Genomic DNA, 26258 nt, shown 5'->3' on the forward strand with positions numbered 1-26258 from the left:
AGAATTCAAATATGTAGCTCTTCAAGTTGAAACCTCATGGGGTGCAGCTGGACAGAGAAGCCCACAAGAGAGTTTAAGTGTGGCCTCTGCAGGCCACCCCTCAAGGGCAGAACATTGAAATAACACATGTGTGTGGGGAAAAAGGAATTCATATCCTGTCTGGTCAAGAAGGAAGCCGAGTTTCACCCTCTCTGAGCCTGTCAGACTGTAGGGAGCTGTCTTGGTAATTTAGTGACGTCTGCATCACAGAGGGGGGTCCACATGTATCTGTTGGGGAAGCAGGGTGGATGGGAAGGAGAGGAGGGGGAAGCACGCATCCCTGTTCTGACTCTGGCCCAGAGCAAAAGCTCAATCACCTACCTGCCTTTTCCCTTCCCGGGTTTAGGTGTCAAATGCATTAGTATTTTACACGAAGGTGGGCTGGGGGTGGGGACCCAGCTCTTTTCAAGGGATATTTCCTACCTGTTTTAAAAAAATCATCCTTTTCCTCTCCATTCTTTTTTTGCAGTGATATTTTTAGTCAACTGTTAGAGAAAATTACAGAGAGATTGAGCTAAAGCCCAGAAAATGACTGAGACATCTTGGGATAATTTGTGACTCTTCTTAGGATACACTAGAGCCTTCTATTGAAAATGAGAGGGGATATAAATTTTTCTACAAGTATCCACCTTTATATTTGTATGGCAATGTCTGCCATAGACCTACCCACCAACAAAGAAATCTATAATATGATTGTATGTTCTCATAGCAAATTCCTGCATTAAATTACAGGGTTGGTTTAGAAAAGTCAAGGATTATTTCCTTTTTTTTTTTTTTTTTGAGATGGAGTCTCACTCTGTCACCCAGGCTGGGGTGCAGTGGCGAGATCTCAGCTCACTGCAAGCTCCGCCTTCCGGGTTCACGCCATTCTCCTGCCTCAGCCTCCTGAGTAGCTGGAACTACAGGCGCCCGCCACCACACCCGGCTAATTTTTGTTGTATTTTTAGTAGAGACGGGGTTTCACCACGTTAGCCAGGATAGTCTCGATGTCCTGACCTCGTGATCTGCCAACCTCGGCCTCCCAAAGTGCTGGAATTAGGCGTGAGCCACCGCACCCGGCCGGATTATTTCTTAATTGACATTTGTTTTTTCCACCTTCCTCTGTGTTTTGGCTTTGAATTTTTACTTTTTATTTATGAATGCCTTCTGGTGATGGTTCTCCAGGTTTGGCGTGGACACGCTGTATCTTTTTTTCTGCTAGCTCTTCCTCCTTCTGCCTCCCCCTGGCATAATTTGCATCTTCTGTCTCTCTGTTCTGGCTGACTGATGGTTGTGGTAGCTGGTTCTCCTCTGAATCTCCCTGGCAAATTAGCAACAGAAGCAGTGATCCCTGCATCCTGGAAATAAGCAGTTAAAATACCAGGAAGAATCTAAAGCTATATTTCTTCTGAAGAATACCCAGAAAAACTCATTAGCTAGGCTTAGTAAAACCTGAATTACAGCTCTTTTTAAAAGACGCAATTATGCTGCTTTCAAGTACATTTTGGGCTGGTAAATTAAACACACATACACACACACAAAAGCAAACAAAAAAACTGTGGCCTGCTCAATTCTATGAATGTTTATTGAGATTCTACTGGGTAAGCTCTGGGGATATAAGATGAACAGAAAGCATTCTTTGAGCTATGGGAAAGACAAAGATGTCAACAGACAAAGATTTCTTGCTTGGCCAAACTTTAGTCATGCTTCGAAATCTTCTGCTAGGCCCATCTGTATACGTCCATGTAAAATCCAGTTTTAGCAAAAGAACCTGTGAAGTCATTTTAGCCAGAATCCCCCATTCTCTAATACCTGATCATCCTCAGTGTCTGATTGGGTTCCTCAGCCACTACCATCTCCCAGGTGCTATCTGATCACCCTGGCCCATCTTCAGCAAGAATCCTGTTAGATCAGTTTAGCCAGAATCTTTCCTACTCCTCATGTTTCCTCTTAGTGATTTTCCACCCACTGACCCCCACCCTCCTTCTTGGCTGTAAATCTTCACCTGTTTAGGCTGTACTTGGAGTCTAGCCACTCCCTCCCTCCCACTGCAAGACCCAGTTGCAGTGGTCCCTCTGCTTATCGTAATGGTCCTGAACAAAGTCCTCCTTACTCTGCTTTAACAAGTCTCATTGAATAATTTTTTCTTTAACACAACAAATAATTATATCACCCTGTGAAAGGCAGTATAATGAAGGTCTGTACTGGGGGAGAAGGAGAAAGGACAGGAGGAAGGCAGAAGTATTATAGTTAACTACTTGGGTGAATTCATTAGGTTTCTTAGAAGAATTAACATTTGGACTTGGTCTTTGAAGGAGGGATAAAACATACCATCTGACAGGGGTCTTGGGAGAAGTGGGTGGGGTGGGGGTCATGGTTGAGTGCTGAATCTACAAGGCCAGATACACTTTACGTGCTCGTGAGAGGCAGTATTGTGCAGCACTGACTCTGGATCCTGCTCCTGAGTTCACATGCTTGATCTTCTATTGATCAGCAGTATGACCTCGGCAAGTCCCTTCACTTTCTCTCTGTTTCAGTTTCTTCATCTGTAACTGGGGATAATAATAGGACCTGATTCATAGGATTATTAGGCTGATTTAGAGAGTTAGTAATTGTAATATGCTTTGAACACATTATCATTACACATAGCAAGTACTATATAAGGGTCTGATAAATGAATAAATCAAACCCTACAGAGTAGAGGGTTTGCCAGCTCCCACAGAGAGAAAGGCAAGAATTGGCAGCTAAGAAATCTGGGAAGGTGGAAGCACCAGTGGCAGTGTAGTTTTGGGTCTTATCCTATATCCATGTAAAAAAAGACAGAGCAACTAGAGAGCGGACCCAAAGCCCAGGAACAACATTTAGAGCTAGACGAGGTGGCAGAGTATCCTCATGAGCCCCAACATACCAGCTGATGGGGACACACTACCAGCAGCCTCACAGCTGGCATATTATTTGCATTTGTGTGCAACAGGGCATCTGATAGGCCTGGGAACAGGAGACCCTAAAATAGCCATCAAGTATTTACTGGGAAGCTTGTCTGGCCAATTTGAGATTAGCAGCTGAAAATGAGAGGATTTTTGCCCAGCAAGGTCTAAGGGGCCAGAGCAGTCAGGCCCTTCTGATGACTTGAAACTGACTCACTAGGGCTGTCTTCTGGGACTGGGGCCTGCTACAAGAGAAACTGCTGAGAGCAGAGTGAAAATTGATCAAGAAGTGATGTAAGAGACGAAAGAATGAGAAAATAGAGGTAAAAATCAGGGAGGGGGAGATAGCCAGGAATTGTCATAAAGGAAGCTGCTGTATTTTTTAAAGCAGCTTTGTTTGTGTATAATTTATGTATTTAAAAAACCTATAATAATTATGTAATTTGGTTGTTTTTAATAAATGTATACAGGCCGAGCATGGTGGCTCACACCTGTAATCTCAGCACTTTAGGAGGCTGAGGTGGGTGGATCACCTGAGGTCAGGGGTTCAAGACCAGCCTGGCTAGCATGGTGAAACCCCGTCTCTACTAAAAATACAAAAATTAGCCAGGCTTGGTGGCAGGTGCCTGTAATTCCAAGTACTCGAGAGGTTGAAGCAGGAGAATCTCTTGAATCTAGGAGGTGGAGCTTGCAGTGAGCCAAGATTGCGCCATTGCACTCCAGCCTGGGCGACAAGAGTGAGACTGTCTCAAAAAAAAGAAAAAAAAAATTTATACAGCTGTGCAGTCATCTTCACAATTCAGTTTCAGAACATTCCCTTTAGCCTGAAAACTTCCTTGTGCCTGTTCCAGTCAATTCCTACTGCCAGCCCCAGGCAACCACTTAGCTCTGTGGCTCTGTGTCTATAGATTTGCCTTTTCCAGAAATTTTGCATAAATGTAATCATAGAATACGTAGATGATTGTGTCTCACTGTTTTTTTTTTTTTTTTTTTTTTTTTTTTGAGATGGAGTTTCGCTCTTGTTGCCCAGGCTGGAGTGCGATGGCGTGATCTCAGCTCACTGCAACCTCCGCCTCCCAGATTCAAGCGATTCTCCTGCTTCAGCCTCCCAAGTAGCTGGGATTATTGGCATGTGCCACCACGCTCAGCTAATTTTTTTGTGTTTTTAGTAGAGACGAGGTTTCTCCATGTTGGTCAGGCTGGTCTCGAACTCCCGACCTCAGGTGATCTGCCTACCTCCACCTCCCGAAGTGCTGGGATTACAGGCATGAGCCACCATGCCCGGCCTGTGTCTCACTTCTTTCACTTGGCATACTGTTGTTGAGGTTCACTCCCATCGTAGCATGTATCAGCAGGTCATTCCTTTTTATTGTGGAGTCGTCATTATTATTACATTTCACTTTTTAGGAAACCATCCAATGGTACCATTTTACGTTCCCGCCAGCAATGTATGAGAGCTCCAGCTTTTTTTCTCTTTAACTCTTGGCATTGTCAGTTTTTTGAATTAGAGCCATTCTAGTAAGTTTGCAGTAGTATCCCACTGTGATTTTAATTAATTTACATTTTCCTAATGATTAATGAAGTTCAGCAGATTTTCATGTGCTTCTGAGTATTCTTGCTGGGCGCAGTGGCTCAAGCCTGTAATCCCTGCACTTTGGGAGGCTGAGGTGAGCGGATCACCTGAGGTCAGGAGTTCAAGACCAGCCTGGCCAAAATGGTGAAACCCCGTCTTTACTAAAAATGCAAAAATTAGCGGGGCATGGTGGTGCACAGCTGTAGTCTTAGCTACTCGGGAGGCTGAGGCACAAGAATTGCTTGAACCTGGGAGGTGGAGGATGCAGTGAGCCGAGATCACTCTTCTGCACTCCAGCCTGGGTGACAGAATGAGACTCTGTCTCAAAAAAAAGTATTCTTAGTATTCCTCTGTGGTGAAATGTCTGTTCAAAACTTTTGCCCTGTTTTCAGTTGGATTGTTGTCTCCTTATTTAGTTGTTGAAAAATCTGTTCTTTTCACATTGGATTGCATTGACACGTTAGTAAAAAAATAATTTAACATAAACATAAAGGTTTGTTTCTAGAGTCTCTATTTTGTTTCATTGATCTGTATGTCTGTCTTTAAGCCAATACCATACTGTCTTGAATATAGTAGCTTTATAGTAAGTTTTGAAATTAGGTAGTATAAGTCCTCCAACTTTGTTCTTTTTAAAAATTATTTTGGCTATTTTCAGGCTTTGACATTCCCCCATAAAATTTAGAATCAGCTTGCCAATTTCTGTCAAAAAAAAAAAAAAAAACCTGCCAGAATTTTGATAAAGATTGTACTGAATCTTTAGATCAATTTGGGTGGAATTGCCAGATTCACAGTAGCAAATCTTCTAACCCAACCCCTCTCCATTTATTTAGATCTTCTTTGATTTCTGTTAAAAATGTTTTGTAGTTTTCAGCTTTTGTATTTTCCGTTAAATTCATTCCTAAGTATTTCATTCACTTCATGTGATTGTGAATTGCTTTCTTAATTTCATTTTCAAATTATTGTTTGTTATTGAAAACTTTTGATTTTTATATATGGATGTTGTATCCTGCAAACTGACTAATCTCTTGAATTAATTTTTATAATTTTGTAATAGATTGCTTAGGATTTTTACTTATAGGATCATGTCATCTGTGAACATAAACAATTTTACTTCTTTCTGTTCAATCTCGATCCCTTTTATTTCTATTTATTGCCTTATTGCACTGTCGAGAATCTCCAGTACAATGTTGAATAAAAGTGGCAAGAGCAGACATCCTTATTGTATTCCTGATCTTAGAAAGCATTCAGTCTTTTACCATTAAGTATGATGTTAGCTGTAGGTTTTTAATAGATGCCTCTTGTCTCTAGTAATATTCCTTGATTTAAAGTCTGTCTTACCTGATATTAATATAGCCACACTATTTCTCTTATGGTTACTGTTTACATAATACATTTTTTTGTGCTTTTGTTTTCAACCTATTTGTGTCTTTGAATTAAAGTGTCTCTATCTCTTATACATAGCATATGGGTGGATCTTGGTTTTTTTTATCTAGTATAAACCTTTTTGCCTTTTGAATGGAATGTGTAGTCATACACATTTAATGTAACTATTGATATGATTGGATTTACACCTACTATTTTTGCCCTTTGTTTCTGTATGTCTCATGTCTTTTTTGATTCTTCATTCCTCCTTTCTACCCTTTTTAATGGTTGTTAAAAAATACTTTTTTAGTATACCATTTAAATTCCTCTGTTGATTTTTAACTGCATTTTTTTGGAAAAAAATTTTCTGTTTTCAGCTGGGCACAGCATCTCACACCTGTAATCCCAGCACTTTGGGAGGCAAAGGCAGGTGGATCACCTGAGGCCAGAAGTTTGAGACGAGCCTGGCCAACATGGCAAAACCGTATCTTCACTAAAAATACAAAAATTAGCTGGGCATGGTGGCGGACACCTGTAATCCCAGCTACTTTGGGGGCTGAGGCATGAGAATTGCTTGAACCTGAGAGGCAGAAGTTGCAGTGAGCTTCTATCGCACCACTGCTCTCTAGCCTGGGCGACAGAGCGAGACTCCATCGGGAAAAATAAAATAATTCTGTTTTCTCTATGGATTATAATATATATCTTTAAACTATCACAGTCAACTTCAAGTTAGTATTGACTTAATTTCAGTATTAGCAACTTTGTTCCAATATAGCTTCATTACCCCTGTCTTCTTTGTGTTATAAAAACAATGTAATATATTAATTTTCTCTTTACACAATGTTATTTTTTACAGAAATTAAAAAAAGAAAAGATAAAACAATATTTATACAGTCTTTTATATTTACCCACATATTTACATTTCTGGTGCTTCTATTAGTTTATTGCTATATATTCCTATGACCCTCTGGTATAATTTGCCTGTCATGTGAAGGCTTCCCTAAAATTTTGTATTGGGCAGGTCTACTAACAATGAATTCTCTCACTTTTTGCTTAGGTGGGAATGTTTTTATTTTTTCCTCGTTTTTGAAGGATAGTTTTACTGGATATAGAATTCTTGATTGACAAGGTGTTGTTGTTTTTGTTTTTTCTTCACAAGTTTGAATACAGCCATACCTCAGAGATATTGTAGGTTTGGTTTCAGACCATACAATAATGTCAATAAAGCAAGTCACATGAATTTTTTGATTTCCCAGCACATATAAAAGTTATATTTACACTATACTGTAGTCTGTTAAGTATGCAATAACATTATGTCCAGAAAAAGGTACATACCTTAGTTAAAAAATACTTTATTGCTAAAAAGTGCTAACAGTCATCTGAGCGTTCAGCAAGTCATATCTTTTTGCTGGTAGAGGGTTTTGCCTTGACGTTAATAGCTGCTGACTGATGGGGTGGTGGTTGCTGAAGTTTGGGGTGGCTGTGGCAATTTCTTAAAATAAGACAACAGTGAAGTGTACCACATTGATGGACTCTTCCTTTCATAAAAGATTTCTCTGTAGCATGCAATGCTGTTTCATAGCATTTTACCCACAGTAGAACTTTTTCAAAATTGGAATCAATCCTCTCAAACCCTACTGCTGTCTTGTCAACTAAGTTGATATACTATTCTGAATCCTTTGTTGTTATTTCAACAATGTTCACAGAATCTTCACCAGGAGTAGATTCCATTTCAAGAAACTTATTTCTTTGTACATCTGTAAGAGCAATTCCTCATCCATTCAAGTTTCATCGTGAGATCGCCACAGTTCAGTCACATCTTCAGGCCTCACTTCTAATTCTAGTTCTCTTGCTATTATCACCATGCCTGCAGTTACTTCCTCCACTGAAGATTTGAACCCCTCAAAGTCATCCATTAGAGCTGGAATCAATTTATTCCAAGCTCCTGTTCTTCTTGATATTTGGACGTCCTCCCATGAATCACAAGTGTTCTTAGTGGTATCTAGAATGGTGAATCCTTTCCAGAGGTTTTCTTTTTTTTTTTTTCAAGTAGAAAAGTGTATTCAAAATATTAACAGTTAGCAGCCCGAAAATACAATTTCTTTCTTTTTTTTTTTCTGGCACATAAGGTTTTTTTTTAATAAAAGAGAAACTATAAAAATGCACATGAAATTACACTCATTAGAAGAGATTTAATTTTTACATAAACTTGGATTTGCCACTGGTTAGATTTGAGCCCTCAAACATAAACTATATATAAATAAGGGTTGATGTCAATTAATATTATGCTAGACTTATGCCATGACTAAAGCATTATAAAATAATACCACTCTTTAAGATATAAATTATGTAATTGCTCATAAATATTCTTCTTTTTTTTTCAGGTTGAGAAACTATTATTATTATTATTATACTTTATGTTTTAGGGTACATGTGCACAACGTGCAGGTTTGTTACATATGTATACATGTGCCATGTTGGCGTGCTGCACCCATTAACTCGTCGTTTAGCATTAGGTATATCTCCTAATGCTATCCCTCCCCCCTCCCTCCACCCCACAACAGTCCCCAGTGTGTGATGTTCCCCTTCCTGTGTCCATGTGTTCTCATTGTTCAATTCCCACCTATGAGCGAGAACATGTGGTGTTTGGTTTTTTGTCCTTGTGATAGTTTGCTGAGAATGATGGTTTCCAGCTTCATCCGTGTCCCTACAAAGGACATGAACTCATCATTTTTTATGGCTGCATAGTATTCCATGGTGTATATGTGCCACATTTTCTTAATCCAGTCTATCATTGTTGGACATTTGGGTTAGTTCCAAGTCTTTGCTATTGTGAATAGTGCCACAGTAAACATATGTGTGCATGTGTCTTTATAGCAGCATGATTTATAATCCTTTGGGTATATACCCAGTAATGGGATGGCTGGGTCAAATGGTATTTCTAGTTCTAGATCCCTGAGGAATCGCCACACTGACTTCCACAATGGTTGAACTAGTTTACGGTCCCACCAACAGTGTAAAAGTGTTCCTATTTCTCCACATCCTCTCCAGCACCTGTTGTTTCCTGACTTTTTAATGATGGCCATTCTAACTGGTGTGAGTTGGTATCTCATTGTGGTTTTGATTTGCATTTCTCTGATGGCCAGTGATGATGAGCATTTTTTCATGTGTCTTTTGGCTGCATAAATGTCTTCTTTTGAGAAGTGTCTGTTCATATCCTTTGCCCACTTTTTGATGGGGTTTTTTTTTTTCTTGTAAATTTGTTTGAGTTCATTGTAGATTCCTTTCCAGAGGTTTTCAATTTGCTTTGCCCAGATCCATCAGAGGAATCACTATCTATAGTAAACAGTAAGTCAGAATTACTCCTTGACTCTTGGGCTACAGAATGGATGTTGTGTTAGCAGGCATGAAAACAACTTTTATCTCCTTATACATCTCCATCACAGCTCTTGGGTGACCGGGTACATTGTCAATGAGCAGTAATATCTGGAAAGGAATCCTTTCTTCTGAGTGGATCTGAAGAGTGGGCTTAAAATATTCAGTGAACCATGCTGTAAACAGATGTGCTTTCATCCAGGCTTTATTGTTCCATTTACAGAGCACAAGCAGAGTCAATTTAGCATAATTCTTAAGGGCCCTAGGATTTTCAAAATGGTAAATGAGCATTGGTTTCGACTCAAAGTCACCAGTTGCATTAACTCCTACAAGAGAATCAGCTTGTCCTTTGAAGCTTTGTAGCCAGGCATTGACTTCTCTGTAGCTATGAAAGTTGTAGATAACATTTTCTTTCAATAGAAGGCTGTTTCATCTACATTGAAAATCTGTTGTTTACCATAGGCACCTTCATTAATGATCTCAGCTAGAACTTCTGGATAACTTTCTGTAGCTTCTATATCAGCACTTGCTGCTTCACCTTGCACTTTTTTTTTTTTTTTTTTTTTTTGAGACGGAGTCTCGCACTGTCGCCTGGGCTGGAGTGCAGTGGTGTGACCTTGGCTCACTGCAACCTCCACCTCCTAGGTTCTAGCTATTCTCCTGCCTCAGCCTCTGGAGTAGCTGGGATTACAGGCACCCACCACCACGCCTGGCTAATTTTTTGTATTTTTAGTAAATACGGGGTTTCACTATGTTGGCCAGGCTGGTCTCGAGCTCCTAACCTCATGATCCGCCCACTTCGGCCTCCCAAAGTGCTGGGATTACAGGCGTGAGCCACCACACCTGGCCACCTTGCACTTTTATATTATAGAAACAGATTCTTTCCTTAAACCTCATAAACCAGCCTCTGCCAGGTTCAAACTTTTCCTCTGCATCTTCTTCACCTCTCTCAGCCTTCAAAGAATTGAAGAGAATTAGGGCCTTGCTCTAGATTAGGCTTTGGTTTAAGGGAATGTTGAGGCTGGTTTAATCTTCTATCCAGACCATGCAAACTTTTTCCCTATCAGCAATAAGGCTCTTTTGCTTTTTTTAAAAAATTATTTTTATCATTTGTTTGTTGACTGGAGTAGGCACTTTTAATTTTCTTCAAGCAGTCTTCATTTGCATTTTCAACTTGACTAAGTGTTTGGTACAAAAGGCCCCACTTTCAGCCCATCTTGGCTTTTGGCAGACCTTCCTCACTAATCTTAATTATTTCCAGCTTTTGATTTAAAGTAAGAAATGTGCAACTCTTCCTTTCACTTGAACTTTAAAGGCCATTGTAGGGTTATTAATTGGCCTCATTTCAATATTGTGTCTCAGGCAATAGGGAAGACCAAGGAAAGGGAGAGAGATGGGGAAATGGCTGGTCAGTGGGGGCACATATACAACATTTATTGATCAAGTTTGCCATCTTAGGTGGGCATGGTTCGTGGCACCCCCAAACAATTATGGTATTATCAAAGATCACTGATAAAAGATAATGATAATAATTGATGGTGGTATTATTAGTATTATTCTGAAACTTCTCATATAACATGGAATAAAGCAACTGAATAGTTATGGAATGTTCTAATTCCATCATCCCCTGTGTCCTTGAGAATGAATATTCTTGCTATGGAAGAAAGGAAAAAACAGATTTAAGATAGGAGTAGTCTAGGAAAAACTGTAGTCCTGAATTTCAATAATCAAATTGTAAATAGTTTGAAATCTGAGGTATTTGTATCTGTGTGTGTGTATATGCATGTGCATATACATACATATATACATGTATGTGTGTATGTGTTTATATGTGAGAGAGAGAGAAGTTCTGGCTAAGGTGACCGACCCATTAGCAGTGAACATCCCTAGCTCCTAGATTTTGATCTTGAAATATCAGATTTCAATAAAAGAAACCTCATGCCAGTTCTGGGGCAGGAAATGTGTAAGATGAGCCTGGAACACCTTTACCTACGTCCATATAGCAAAGAAGCTATCAAAGATTCCTAGGTCATTTTAAAAGGACTTGGGTAAAATATAGGATAGTTTGAATTTCAAGAAGGGTAAAAATTGCAATAGACTAATCAAATAAGCTTAAGTTCGTGAGTTCTAATTCAGTATTTTGAAAACTAAGCAAATAAATGGAAAACATAAAACATTTTACTATGTGTACTAAGCCACTGGAAAACCAAATATTAGATGAAACATCTTATAAAAATTATTCCAGGGCCAGGAGTGGTGGCTCACACCTGTAATCCCAGCACTTTGGGAGGCCGAGGCAGGTGGATCACGAGGTCAGGAGATCGAGACCATCTTGGCTAACACAGTGAAACCCCGTCTCTACTAAAAATACAAAAAAATTAGCCAGGTGTGGTGGCAGGTGCCTGTAGTCCCAGCTACTTGGGAGGCTGAGGCCGGAGAATGGCATGAACCCGGGAGGCAGAGCTTGCAGTGAGCCGAGATCGTGCCACTGCACTCCAGCCTGGGCGACAGAGCGAGACTCCACCTCAAAAAAAAAAAAAAAAAAAAATATTCCAGCTAATAAATGAAAATGCAGTGGGAGAATTAGAATGTCACCACTTAGTAACTCCCAGGAGCTTGATACTATAAGTGTTGAATATCAAGGGCTCCTAATGTCAGAACAAGAGCACAACACGGTTGAAGTCTTGCCAAAGGGATCGACCCTGAATTGATCAAGCCTCCGGATCCAGCTGCCAAATTGCAGGAAATACAGAGAACAGAGGCATGTATTGAACTGTAGCATGAGTGTGCAGTTTTCTAGCCAGTGGGAAACTCTACAGGCCAAACAGTTCAGGTTTTCTCTAGCAGATAAGTTGTAAGAAAAAGAGGTAGAGGGGGAAGATGTAAAGCAAGAGTGATTTTAAAGAATCATCAAGTGAAGAAAAGTGGACAAGGCTATAGTGTAGGGATGCCTATATGAGTAATGAAGCAATTAACCAGAAAAGTCAGGGTAGTTGTTACTTTTAGATGGAGGGGGCTGTTCATTGGGATGAGGTGAATGGCAGTGTCTTTATTTTTTTTGGTGGTGGTTACATGGTGTGTGCCTTCTAATAGTCCCCTATGCCATATAATTGTTTTATATGGCTTTCTGTATCTATATTTTATCGAATAAAATATTAAGAAAGAATTGAGGGAATCAATGAAATATGGGCTAGAACAGTACCCAGCAGAGGGAATCCCTGCCCTGGGAACCCAGAGGCCGGGAGTCAGGTCCTGGCTTAGTCCCTCCTAGAGCCGTTGGGCCAGACTCCCTTCTTCTCTCTCCGGGACTCAGTTTCCCTCCTTATCAGTTGTGAGTAACGAATTCCTGCCTGTGTCACTAGGTTGGCTGGCAGATCATCTGGAATAATGAGTTGCGGAATGGCACGGAACCAGTTAGTGGTATCTCAGAAGAAGATGATGGCTGACCTTTCCCGGGTGTTGTGGGAAGTCAGGGACCCCAAATGGAGGGACCGGCTGAAGCCATGGCAGAAGAACATGGATTGTGAAGATTTCATGGACATTTATTAGTTCCCCAAATTAATACTTTTGTAATTTCATATGCCTGTCTTTACTGCAGTCTCTAAACATAAATTGTAAAGATTTCATGGACACTTATCACTTCCCCAATCAATACCCTTGTGATTTCCTATGCCTGTCTTTACTTTAATCTCTTAATCCTATCAGCTGAGGAGGATATATGTTGCCTCCAGACCCTGTAATAATTGCATTAACTGCACAAATTGTACAGCATATGTGTTTGAGCAGTATGACATCTGGGCACCTTGAAAAAAGAACAGGATAACAGCAATTGTTCAGGGAATAAGAGAGATAACCTTAAACTCTGACCGCCAGTGAGCCAAGTGGAACAGAGCCATATTTCTCTTCTTTCAAAAGCAAATGGGAGAAATATCGCTGAATTCTTTTTCTCAGCAAGGAACATCCCTGAGAAAGAGAATATGTGCCTGGAGGTATAGGCCTATGAATGGCCCCCCCAGGTGCACCTGTCTTTTATGGTCGAGACTGCAGGGGTGAAATAGACCCCAGTCTCCCATAGCGCTCTCAGGCTTATTAGGAAGAGGAAATTCCTGCCTAAGAAATTTTGGTCAGACCGGTTGATCTCAAAACGCTGTCTCCTGATAAGATGTTATCAATCACAATGGTGCCCGAAACTTCATTAGCAATTTTAATTTCGCCTCTGTCCTGTGGTCCTGTGATCTCGCCCTGCCTTCACTTGCCTTGTGATATTCTATTACCTTGTAAAGTACTTGATGTCTGTGACCCACACCTATTCACACACTCCCTCCCCTTTTGAAAATCCCTAATAAAAACTTGCTGGTTTTTGAGGCTTGTGGGGCATCACGGAACCTACCTTCATGTGATGTCTCCCCTGGACGCCCAGCTTTAAAATTTCTGTCTTTTGTACTCTGTCCCTTTATTTCTCAAGCCAGCTGACGCTTAGGGAAAATAGAAAAGAACCTACGTGAATATTGGGGCAGGTTCCCCGATACCTGGGCAGTGACTGTGCCCTTTCATCCTCACAACAGCTACATGAGTAGGTGTGCAGCTGGATCTTACTCCATTCTAGTGGGAGGGACCCAGTCTCTGTCCTGAAGAAGACCAGTCTCTTGTGGGGACTTTCTTGATGAGAGAGTGCAATAATTTTAATTACTGTGTCAGTGGTTTATCAGTAAATGGCAGCTCCTCTGGATGGCTTAGAGGGGCTTGAAAATAGCTTATTCCCCTGAGCAAATTAAATATTCTCCTCACAGATCATGTTTGCTCTGCTGATGTGCTTAGCAAAGCTTTTTTTTTTCTGTAGATAGAGCCAAGGTAAACCTGAGCTTCCCGTCAGAGTGAGTGAGTGTGAACTCTGACTGGGAAAGCTGAATAAATGAGGTACTGTGCAATGAAAGAATTGACTTCAGAAGGTTGACTTGTGGTCGGAGCATCTTCTGTGTTGTCGCCATCTTATCAGTGTTAGTCTTTTTCCCTGACACCATCTTTCTTCTGAGTCTTGTGTCTGCTGTGAAGCTCAGACGCCTCAGCATAAATTCTCTGCTATCCCTTTGTCACCCACTCCCAGTGGGATCCCATCCCCTTCTTTGCAGCCAAATGCGTCTAGGTTCAGAGACTTCAGCTGGCCTGTGCCGCTGGGAGCCTTCCCGGGCTGCTCTCCTGTCCCTGGGATGCCTTTGTTTTGTGTCATAGGAGGTAGTCACATTTTCCAGTTTGACTGCAGGCTTCTGCACGACAGGGATCATCTTCACCTTTCCTTAGCACTGGCATCAGATAGGGCCTGAGTTCAAGTCCCAGCTCTTCTGCTGTAGGCTGTGTGATCATGGGCATGCTCCCTGTTATTTCTAAGCCTCTGTTTCCTCATGTATAAAGCTACAATTGAGAAGAAGAGTTTGGTGTGGTACATCATAGAAACCAGTTCTGATTCTGCACTGTTTTCTATTAAACCAAAGGTTCACAATCACACCAGTGGCTGCTTTTGGCTTTTAGCCAGTAAATGTTTGTATGTGGAATGAAGGGCCGGATGGTGGGAAGTAGCAGCTGGTTGGGGAAAGGTGGGGGATTCACGTGTTTTTGAGCATGGAGTCAGAAGCTTTCCAGGTGCCATCTCATTCAGTATGGCAAGTAGGTGTTAGTCCTATTTTGCAGATGAGGAAAAGACAAGGTGAAGCCTGTTGGCCAGTCCTTCCCCATGTCAGTGCATGCCTGGCATCTGGTACTTGTTCCCCTTGCCATGTTCCCAGATGGCTCACATTCCATGCTCGCTTCCGGTCCTTCTTCTCGTGAGCCTCCTCAATCGTTGCCCTTTTTGTCTTCTTGCCCCAGCAGATTTGCCTTTCCCAGGCCCAAGTGGGTTATCTGGCCCCACTCCTGAGAATGTGTGACAATCCCATCGGCACCGTGCTGCCTCAAACCGAGCAGCACTGCTTTGTTTCCCCAAGAAAAATATTAGAGGCTTTTATTTACCAATTTAATGGCAAAGAGCCTCCCTTCGCTGTTGAGTTTCTATGTTATGGTTTTGAACTGGAGGCCTGCAGGCTTGCAAGGCCTGTCGCCCCACAGTCTGCCTTCACCCACCTCTGCTACCTGCTCGGCTTCTGGAGCCATTTGGGCTGCTGACCCCTGCACATTTAATGGTCTTTTTTTTTTTTTTTTCCTTTCTTTCAAATGATCCCCTTGGATTTTTTCTCACTGTCCTAGCTTTGAAATGTGGCCCCCAGAGTTGTGTTGGAAATGCGGTTCTCCTGTCAATTGAATGGAAGTGAAAGTTGCACTCTTATCCTCACACTCAAACTTCCAGCTCAAGTGCTTGTGGTGCATTTGAAGGGACTTTCCTCCCCTTGACATCCTTTCTGCCTTTTTTCCTCTCCATAGCCCAGTTGAATGGAGGGACAGGGTGGCCAGAAGTTCTTTTCCTATGTGACTTTGCCACTCAGAATTGATGAATGAAGTCATTTTGTTAGCAGGACATTTCTACCTTCCAGATTGTCTTTTTTCTGCACCTTTCTGGACTGTTAAAAATGAATATTGTTGGCCTGTGCCCATCAGTGTCCTGTGCAGCTAATTGAGCCCTGTTTTATGAAGCAGGCTGACGGGGACCCCGCCCTCATGCTTGTCTTCCAGCTCCGGCCTGGTCTGGAGCAGACACTTCCTCAGTGGAAGTGGCGAGCTTTCCTCTCCAGCTTTGTGTTGTGGGCTCATAAAGCTTCGGTGGTTCACTTTTGAGTTCACATTTTTTAGTGTGATCTGGCCCTTCTTGGTGAACTCAGAACAGTCTCCACATGCTCACTGTGCTAAGTGTGATGGAGCAATCAGGATACACACCTGCCAGACGTGGTCATCTGTCCGTGCCCTGCCCCAAAGCCGTGGTGGAGACTGTTCCCCTGCCCCCGTCAGGGGCACCAGCACTCTTAGGAGATGTCACATCATTTCCCAGGAGGGTGACCACAAGGCCCCAGAGAAAGTTTTTTACTGTTCTTACCTCGCATGGGTTGTTGTCTTTTGTCATTGTGAGCCAGACCTGGGAATTATGTAGGGAGTTCCTGGGACGTGGTAGACTTTCTGTAAACAGCAAAGAGGATCAATGAATCAAACTGGGGAATGTATTTTTTCCTTCAAAATTAAATGACTTCAAAGAAGTAAAGCAGATTTTCATATGCTATAAATTGACTGGAAAACAGATTCCAGAATTCCAAAAGTTTTTTTTTTTTAAAACAATGGTAAAGTTTTGAGGCTAACAGAAGTAATAATGGCAAATACTTAAAAAGCACTTCCTACATGTATTGACTAGTTTAATTCTTACAACAAATCAATGAGGTGGGTACAGTTGTTATTTCCATTTTATAAGGAAACTGTGGCACAGGCACTTGCCCAAGGTCAACAATTAGTAAATGGCAAAGCTTGGACTTGAACTCATGCTGTGTGGCTCCAGGGTCTGTAACCACGACTCTATTTTGTCTCTTTATGTTCAGGTATATAGATAAGCATATGGATTCCCGGGTGAAGGACAATCCTTATATGATAGATAAGTTCGGATTGTTTTAAGTATTGAAGGACAACACTTTGAAAGACAATCCTTATATGACAGATAAGTTCTGATTGGTTTGTTTTAACTATTGTTAGGTTGAGGAGTCCAAGTGTGTTTGGATACCGTTAGGGTTAAACTGAACATCATTAAAATACAAGTTCATGAGGACTCAACGTCTGCCGACTGTCTTACCATTGCATTCACTCTGCCTCACTTTTTAGTGCATAGCAAGTATGGGTGTTCTCTCTCTCTCTCTCTCTCTCTATATATATATATATATATATACATACACACACACACACATACACATAGACATATATATATACACACATATATACACACACACACACAGATATATATGGAGAGAGAAATATATATTTGTGTGTGTATATATATATACATGTTTCTTTTGGAATGAGTACTGATATTCTTTGAGTCATCCCCAGAGGTTGAAAGGAAGGATGTGAGATGGGGCAAGCCTTTCTACACTTCGTGTTTCTCAGAGACTCGGAGCTTAGGGGAGTGGAGGGGACAGGTGAAGGGCAGGCGAGTTGCTCTTCTGGCTGGGCTGTCAGAGCAGTCTGGCGACCTTTCATTCATAGGCCTTGTGCACGCCTGTTGGAAGGACTTGTTTATGTGTTCCTGTCCTGGCCCATGAAGTATGAACTCCAAGAAGCCACTCTCTGTGACTTCTTTGACTTTATGTGTCTGGTGCCACCTACACTGCCTGGGCCGTAGTCCCTACTCCCTGTACTGTGTGCCGCCTGGCTGGCTGACCAAATGTATAATTGACTCTGCTTTTGTCACGAGGAAGCCTCAATTGCTGAGGTAGTCCAAAAAATGTTGTTAAGCCCAGTACAGCTCTCATTAGGTTTGAGATGAGACATCCGGAAGCCTCGCCTGCTTGTTCTCATCCCGGCGTGGATGGCTGTCACACCCTCTGTCACTATATCCAGGCTGCAGCTGGCTTGCTCCGTGGGTAAGAGAGAGCCCTTCGCTAACGAGGCCAAGGTTGTGGGTTTGATCCCTGGCCCCTGACTGCAGCAAGCCATCTGTCTTCACAAATGCGTGTCATTGGATATGAGGAGGAGAGTGTGTACAGAGGGGGAAGCTGGACTCCATTCTGGGAAAAACAGCTCCCTGACAGCTGGCCACAGTGTCCTTTTGGACTGTGAAGGGTATCTGTTCTTCTCCCACTTTCCAGGTCTGGGTATCTGGTTTTGATTTCAGACTTTTTCAAGATAGATGATGCTAAGGGTTACATAAATTCTCAAGCCTGAGAACTAAAAGTGATGGACCTAGAAGATACATGGTATGTATCTGCTTTTCCGGAGTTGTAAGTGCTGACAATATCCGGAATGACATTGTCTTTGTCAACACTTACAACTCCGGAAAAGCAGATACATACCATAAGGTATACGTATATGATGATGGGATGTATCTTGTGGTATACCAAGTACCTGCTTTAGTTGTCCCCTTTGTAACTAAGATAACTCTTTTCAGCAAGGAGTTGGGGAAAGGGGTCTGGGAATATAAGATGGTGCTCACTCTTTTCTTTCTTTTGGGGGTGCCCAGCTTGTTAAATGTCACAGGTACTGGCTGGCCCTGTGAGGCAGTTGAGACAAGGAGTGGTGGGTACACAGGGGGCCTTTGCTTTCACAATGATTGCACTTTGGTTGGTGAACAGATATAAACTCAAATGAAAATCGGTATGGAAAGGTAGAAAGTGCTATCTAGGCTGGCCTCGGCCCTGGGTCTTGACCCTGCAGACAGAGGAGAATGTGTGAAGGCACAAGGGCAGGAAAGTTTCCCTGAAATGCCTGGAACTTTTCTTTAAAAAACCTCAAAATCTCCATTATCCATGTAGCCCTCTAGAAGCTGTTAGGCTGGGCATGTCACTGGTGTAGGAGTACTGCTCCGCCAGGTCTCCAAGCTACAAGGAAAGCCCCCGAGGGCATACTAGGCTATTCTAGTTAAGAGAGTGTGGTGCTTTGCTGCCTGCTGAACTGTGTTCAGTGAGAAAGAAGGAGATAAGAAACGGGTAGGAAATGTATCCCCTCGTGGTCTTGGTTCATTTGGCTCATGATGGTTCTTTTTCATTCAACAAATATTAATTGGGTGCTTCCTGTATGCCAGGCTCTGTGTCAGAGGCTTGGGTTATGTCAGTGAATAAAGCCAAGGCCTCTGTCTTGGAGGCACTTACATTTTTGTGGGGATGTGAAGCCATCTAAGCTCCCTGAGGCAGGGATAGTGTCCCCTCCTCAACGGTGTGTCCTCAGGGACCAACCTGGCCTCTGCGGTGAAACATTGCTCAGTCACTGTGGAAGTAACGTACTGCTTCAGCGTTTCAGGAGTGCTGGTTGGTGAGAAGAAAACATGGAGAAAGGCAGACAGTTTCTTTGCTCTTTGAGATCTACTGGGTTGACTTATTGTGTTTGATCTTTAGTTATAAAATTCTCAGCCACATAAGAGAAAAAAATATTGAATGGACTGTAGCAGGCCACCTTTTCCTCATTATCCAGGAAATTGACCCAGTCTTTTATTCGCACCACTACTTTGAGTTTCCACGACAATGACAGTTGATATTGAATTTATGTGTATTGGTGCCTGGGTCAGATTTTGAGGTCTGAAGATAATTTGGAAGGACAAGTTAAAGGGAAGAATTGTCTTTTCCCACCCTACTCCCAAGAAATAAAAGGAGAAATAACAACACAACAAAAATGTATTGAGCTTGTTATTGAAGTAGCCACTCGTCACAGGCTGAAATGATTCTCTAGCCTTGGTTTTCCATTTTGATTTCGGAGCTCTGGCTTTCTTCCCATTTACATTTCCTCCTTGGTTTGATTACAGAGGGACAGATGGCAATATTAAAGAGCCGAGAATGTTGTTCAGAGTCACAGAACAGGACGAAACCAGGTGCGGTAAGCTTGTACATTAGAATGTACATTTCGGAGCCTGGAAAGGTGCTGCCATGTGGCCCAAGGGGGAACTGGAACCTATTGCCAAGATAGAGGGTAGAGAGGGAGGGTTGAATGCTGGCGAGTCAGCAGACAAGCCCTGGAAGGAGGTTCAGCAGGAGGAGGATAAAACCAGATAGAAAAGATAGGAGAGAAGAAAAGATGGAAGTAGGTCAAGGGAAGCGTAGACTATGTCCCCATGAAAAGTGGTAGGCTTTCCTGCCAGTGGGAAAACAAGGATTTGAATGAGAGCAAGGCTGTGGGACTCCGGCCTGAGCTCTCCATAATGGGCTGAGGACAGTGATGTTGGTGAGCGGAAGCAGAGCTTTGCCTGTCAGGCAGAACGAGCGGCTGGCGCTCCGGGGACCTGCAGGCCCTTTCCTCCTTGGTCCCAGCCGAGCTGTTGGGAACCATTCCATGTGGAAGGAAATGCACCCAGCTCAGGAAGCTTGTGAAGCAAAGTGCAGGAGATGAACCCCAAGTTCTGAAAGCTTGCCAGAGTGCCCGCTGCGCGAATGCTGGCAGGAACATTTGTTTTGAGAATAGTTTACCATAATGAATTCTGACATCATTGCACTCTCTCAGGCAAGGGTGTTGAAATGGAATAAATGACCTAATGTCAGGGATTTGTGGAAACCCTCAAAACAGGGAGATTGGGAGATTCCTTGGCTCTCTTATCTTCATTTTGAAGTGGAGTTTTAAGCAACAGTTCCTTCTTAGATACTTGATTGATCTCAACATTTTAAGAATTAACTAACAGTTTGGAGATATGAAGGCCATCGTGTGGGTTTTGTTTGCCTCTCTCAAATTGGGTTATCTCATAGCATTTGGAATAGAATTCTTGCAAGTTAACTTCCTCTTTTTTCTGTTCTGATTATCCATGTACTCGAACGTTTTTCTCTTTCTGCTCTCATGGCAACAGTGGAAGCGATTAGTTGAATAAAATTGTGTGATTTAAACATGTTTGGATGGCAGGATTTCTTGGGACTCATGTTTTTGCATTTGGGCACTTTAAGATGTGCCTGTTTCACCTCTTCTTGCTGTCCGATTGATCTGTGGTGGGCCGGAGACCCTTCTGGGTGCCGCATTCATTGCAGTGGGCTGTAGCTTCAGGCTGCCTCAGCTCTGTGGTTACTGTGGCTTCTTTGTTTACAAGCAGATGCTTCCCAGCTTGAGGAAGAATTTGCTTCTGAATCTTAAACTCTCTCCAGGAATAAACTGGAAACAGTTTGCGAAAAACTTGTATTTGCTTCAAAGGCTTAATTGGGAATACGCACCCAGTGGCTGGTGTTGCCTCATCCTGCCTGGCCTCTTTTGGGGCGGATACTTCCTCCATTCCTCCACCAGAGGGCCTCGGTCCTGCACGGGAGAAACCCTCTTGCACCTTAACGGGGGAATTGAATTTCTCTACCCGTCATTGATCTCTTTCCGCAGCCCAGGGCATTACCCGCATTCACTGGACTTCTTCACCTGGGCCAACGGATTTTCTTTCCAGTTTTGGACCAGTAATGAGTATCTCATTAGCTGTCATCACTGGGACACACAGAATTTATGTTCTAAATATATGAAGTAATTTGCATATTAATGATGCAAAACATAGACCTGAACTCTTGGATTCGTATTTTGTTCCTTCCTCTAGAGTTACACTTCTGTTTTAGAGCTTATGTGTACCCAGGAAGGTAACAGAGTATGGTAGAAAGCTCCCAGCTCACTTTCTCACTGGGCCTGTGAGCTTGAGCAAGCTCTTCTCTTCTGTGTCATAATGGACCAGATTCTGTTGGATCATTTATAGCTGGAAAATTCTGTGCTTCTGTAACTGTCTAAGTAGCTCATTCTATTTCCTAGGACACTGAAACATTCTGAATGACCAGTTCCTATTTGTAGGCTTCCCTGGGTTACAATATTTAGGTTTGCTACTGCTTATTCCAGGCCTGATTTCTACCTGGTAAATCAGCCCCTTCAGCCAGGGTCTCCACTTATGTTGCCTCAGTCACAGCTTATTTCATACAATTCAAAGTACCATCCCTTCTATACCCAGTAGGAGTTTAATCCGTGATTCTGGAACAAATCCATTCCCATATCCATTCCCATCCTTTGTTTAGCTGTAGCTATTTCCTCCCCGCCATGTTACTTAAGAGAACTGAGCTTCAGTCCAAAGCAAATGTACTTTGTTGCCTGTGAACATGGATCCCATAAAAACAAATGAAGGAGAAAGCAGAGTAGATTGCATGTCCCAGGGCCTGTTACCTAATCTTTATTCACGTCTCTGTTAGGTTTCCTTTAGTGCTGCTTGGCATCCTGAGCACCGCTTCTCTTTTTATGCCACCATCAAGCTTCTGATCTGATATCATCTGATATGTGTGGGTGAGAGGACTATGGGAGTATTTATGTACCTATGCCAATAAATCATTATCTTAAAGTTCTGGGGCCATTCTTGTGCATGAGAGCCCTGGGATGTCATGTAGGTATAAGATGCGAATTAATAGCCCTCATGAGTGCTTGTAACTTACAGAACCCACATTCAGTTTGATTTAATATCTTTGCGTGATTCAAAATGTCATCCAAGAAGACAGCCAAATACCTAGAGCATCTGCCACGGCCTGCAGAGGCTGGCTGACACGTTTGCACTGACTGACCCACACTGTGGCTTTTTGGAAAGATGAGATATGTTCTAATGAGCAGGTTATAAATATCCCTGAGTTATGTCATAGGTGGTGGCAGCGCTTAATGTAAAGGGAGTGGCTGGGGAGTGTTCCCAGCTCAACAGGCTGGATGCAGCTTTCAGAGAGGACAAGTGGGGTTTGAAAATATTGACCAGGATGTTACAAAATAATTATTTGTCTCTTAATGAAACATGTCACCAAATGTGTCCCTGTGGGGTGTGAGTAGCAGCGAGATGAGGTGTGCTCTGCTCACACTCAGGGAGCTCGGGTTCCAGTTGTCACATGCTCGCTCTCAGAAGGGGCCTCTGCCCTTTGCTTCTTTTTGTCAGTGAGGGGTTTGGAGGAGGGTTGGTTTGATGAATTTACCGGGCTTGATAAGTTTACGTTCTCAAAGATGCAGGGTGGTTGCTTGGTGGAGTTCCTGTTTTTTTTTGTGCCTTTCATCTTCATATTTTACCCTTACCCATGTTGCATACAGTGCCTTGCTCATATTCCTGTGCCCTTTTGCCCAGTGTTGTCTCCCACCTTTTAAATGACAATATAGATTTCAGTCCCACTCTACAGAGCCACTGAGAGTTTGAACACAGACTCTTCTAAGGTATCTTGCTTTTTAATTTGTTGGCCTCAACTGATTTTCAAATTTTTATTTTTTAGAGAAAATGTGCTCAGGGTTAGAAAACACAAAAGGCCATCAATCTTAGGTCAAATGTTTCATTTAACCAAAGATGGCTAGACATGTGCAGAGTAATCGTTTGCTTAAAATCTAGCCAACAGCTTTTATGCAGACAAAATGCATTGAAACGTGCATATAAAATATTTAATATTAATACATGCCAGATGAAAACCGTGAAATTCTGTGTCCATACAGGAACTTGACAAGAGGAGTCGGAAGATTTAGAGAGCTTCTCAGAGCAGTTGAAACGAGAACGACTCAAAACCTGCGAATGGTAAGTGTGACCAGTGACTTGATTGAGGCCAGCAGGGCACTTGTCTCATAGGTATTTACATTCATATTTTTTTACATTTATGTATTATAAATATATGTGACATATATCACTGGGCTTGTGAACTTGAGCAAGCCCTTTCACTTCTGTGTCATAATGGATATTTATGTGATGTATGTTTATAATATATAAATAGCAGTTTACTCATTTAAAGTTCTTAGCATATTACAGAATCGTCCGGCTATCACTAATATTTAATTTCAGGACATCTTAATCACCCCCAAAAGAAACTCTATACTCGTTAGTAGTCAATCCCCATTTTCCCCTCCCCCTAGTCCCTGGCAACCACTAATTTACTTTCTGTTTCTATGGATTTGCCTATTTGGGGCATTTGCTATAACTGGAATGATACAATTTGTGGTTTCGTTTTTTTGTTTTGAGGTAGAGTCTTGCTCTGTTGCCCAGGCTGGAGTGCAATGGCACAGTCTTGGCTCATTGCATCCTGACCCAGCCTCCGAGTAGCTGGGACTACAGGCGCGCATCACCACACCTGACTAATTTGTGGTCTTTTTGTGATTGGCTTTCTTCACTTAGCATAATGCTTTCAAGGTTCCTCTGGGTCACAGCATGATCAGTATTTCTTTCCTTTTTATTGCCAAATAATATTCCATTGTATGGATATATCACATTTTATTTGTCCGTTCATCAGCTGATGGACATTGGGTTGTTTCTACTTTTGGGCAATTACAAGTAATGCTGCTACGAACATTCATGTACAAGTTTTTGTGTGGACATATGTGTTCTTTCTCTTGGCTGTATACTTAGAAGTGGAATTTCTGGGTCATATGGTAACTGTGTTTAACAATTTGAGGTGCCGCCAGACTGTTTTCCAAAGCAGCTGTACCATATTACATTCCCACCAGCAGTTATGAGGGTTCCAATTTTTCCACACCCTCAACAACAGTTGTTATTATCTTTTTAGGTGTAACCATCCCGGTGGGAGTGCAGGGATATTCCATTGTGGTTTGATTGGCACTTCCCTGATGGCTAATGATTTTGAGCATCCTTTCCTGTGTTGTTGGCAGCGTTCTCTGCTGAAACCTGAGAATTGCACCTGTTAAGGCAGGTAGAATGTAGGCCCTCATGGCTGCCAGGGTGTTGAGGGGTTGGTATATGCTTATGATTCATACCAAACCCAGACAGAATAAAGCAGATTGGATCCCGAGGGCTGCTAGTTGTTTGGCTAATTATATTGACTATAAAACTTGGAAGAGAAATATACAACATAGTTAAATTAACTGGTTGGTTAGCAATTTGGCTCTCCTGTTGACCTGAATTCTTTCTTTTCCTTTTTAATCCTTTCACTTTAGTATCTAGGGATGTTCATTAGGTAGACTTGTATAACTTGCCCTACACAGCCATAGCCAGTGGGTGCTTGATTGGAGGGCTGGTGCTTATTAAAAGCTAAGCAAATGCCACATGTCACAGTTGATGTAGCAACCTCATGTAAGATTGTAATTTATCTTTTGTTGCCCATACTTTTGTCTTTTCTTTATCATGAATCCTTTAAATGCTGTAGGAGATTATTCAGATGGGCAAGGCTAAGAGATTCATGTCATAGGAAGTGACTTCATTGTGGTGTCTCCAGAGTTTTATGAGATGGAGGTACAACTCATGGGGCCGATGGCCAAGCTGGGCTTTCCTAGAATTATGGGGGTGAGACAGGATGGACAACTTCACACACACACACCCTGCCATCACCACCACCAAGAGCTCAGTTGGCCTTCAAAGTTTACTTATAGATCAATGTGATTTATAGGTGCCTTAAGAAGTTCAAACAAAATATTTCCATTTTTAGGATTCTTCAAGGCAAAAGAACCTACAAGAATATGGATAAAAGTTGTTGCCAGCTATCTTTTCTCTCAAATTTACCTCTTCTTAGTATTTCATAAAACTTCCCAACTGGTCGATATGAACAGCTTCTTCCAAGATTTGGAAGCACATTGAAAGTAACTGACTGAATTGGCAAGTGTTTTCATAATTGTTTTAAAAGTGCATTTAAAAAGTCAGTCTTTCAAAATTGCTTAAATATGGAGCATTTGTTCATGTTGTTGACTCTCACTGGTATCTTGATTTACATTGGACGTTAGAAAGTTTCTCCATCTAATGACATTCATAAGCAGTGTTTCCATCAGCCTTAATAACTATGATTTTTTTAGATTAGCTGATAATTACAAATTTATAATATTCTTATGAGATGGAAAAGTTGTTTTGTAAACTCTATCTGGTGTGAGATCGTACCAGAGAAGGATTTAAAAGTATATTTTCAACAGTTCCACTCTTAGGTATATACTCCAAATAATTAAAAACAGGTGTTCCGCAGTGAGCTATGTGTGATTGCACTACTGCACTCCAGCCTGGGTGACAGAGTGAGACCCTGTTTCAAAACAAACAAAAAAACCCACAGATGTTCAAACAAAAACTTGTACATGGATGTTCATAGCAGCACTATTTATGATAGCCAAAAGTTGGAAGCAATCCACATGTCTAGAACTGATGAATGGATAAGCAACGTGTGGTATATCCATGCAATGGAATATCATTCAGCCATAAAGAAGAATGAAGTACTGATACATACACAACGATACGGATGAACCTTGAAAATTTTATGCTAAGTAACGGAAGCCGGTCACAAAAAGACCCATATCGTATACTTTAATTTATATAAAATGTCCAAAATAGGCAAATCCACGGAGCCAGAAAGCATGTTGGTTGTTCCCAGAGTCTGAGAGGGAGGGGAAGTGGGGAGTGATTGCCTAAAGGATATAGGGTTTCCTTCTGGGGTGATGAAAATGTTCTGGAACTAGATAGTGCT

At 41.9% G+C, this 26258-nt stretch overlaps 1 protein-coding gene and 1 long non-coding RNA gene across 6 annotated transcripts in view; one reads left to right on the forward strand and one right to left on the reverse strand.

Annotated features, from left to right (window-relative positions):
* TTC7B (tetratricopeptide repeat domain 7B) overlaps positions 1-26258 on the forward strand; it is a 245935-nt gene that overhangs the window by 67849 nt on the left and 151828 nt on the right. For all 5 annotated transcript variants that reach the window (XM_058429401.1, XM_032179321.2, XM_032179322.2 and 2 more), the window contains one exon: positions 23308-23386. In XM_058429401.1, coding sequence (XP_058285384.1) covers positions 23308-23386 — 79 coding nt within the window. The remainder of the gene's footprint in view (positions 1-23307; positions 23387-26258) is intronic.
* Positions 1146-19333, reverse strand: LOC131381467 (uncharacterized). The gene is made up of 4 exons (XR_009210215.1): positions 19023-19333; positions 16274-16353; positions 13646-13730; positions 1146-1339 (listed from the first exon to the last, which is right to left on the reverse strand). It is a non-coding gene; the product is annotated as an uncharacterized LOC131381467 (long non-coding RNA).

Source organism: Hylobates moloch, unplaced genomic scaffold (assembly GCF_009828535.3).
Source record: "Hylobates moloch isolate HMO894 unplaced genomic scaffold, HMol_V3 SCAFFOLD_16, whole genome shotgun sequence".
NCBI classification, from domain to species: Eukaryota; Metazoa; Chordata; class Mammalia; order Primates; family Hylobatidae; genus Hylobates; species Hylobates moloch.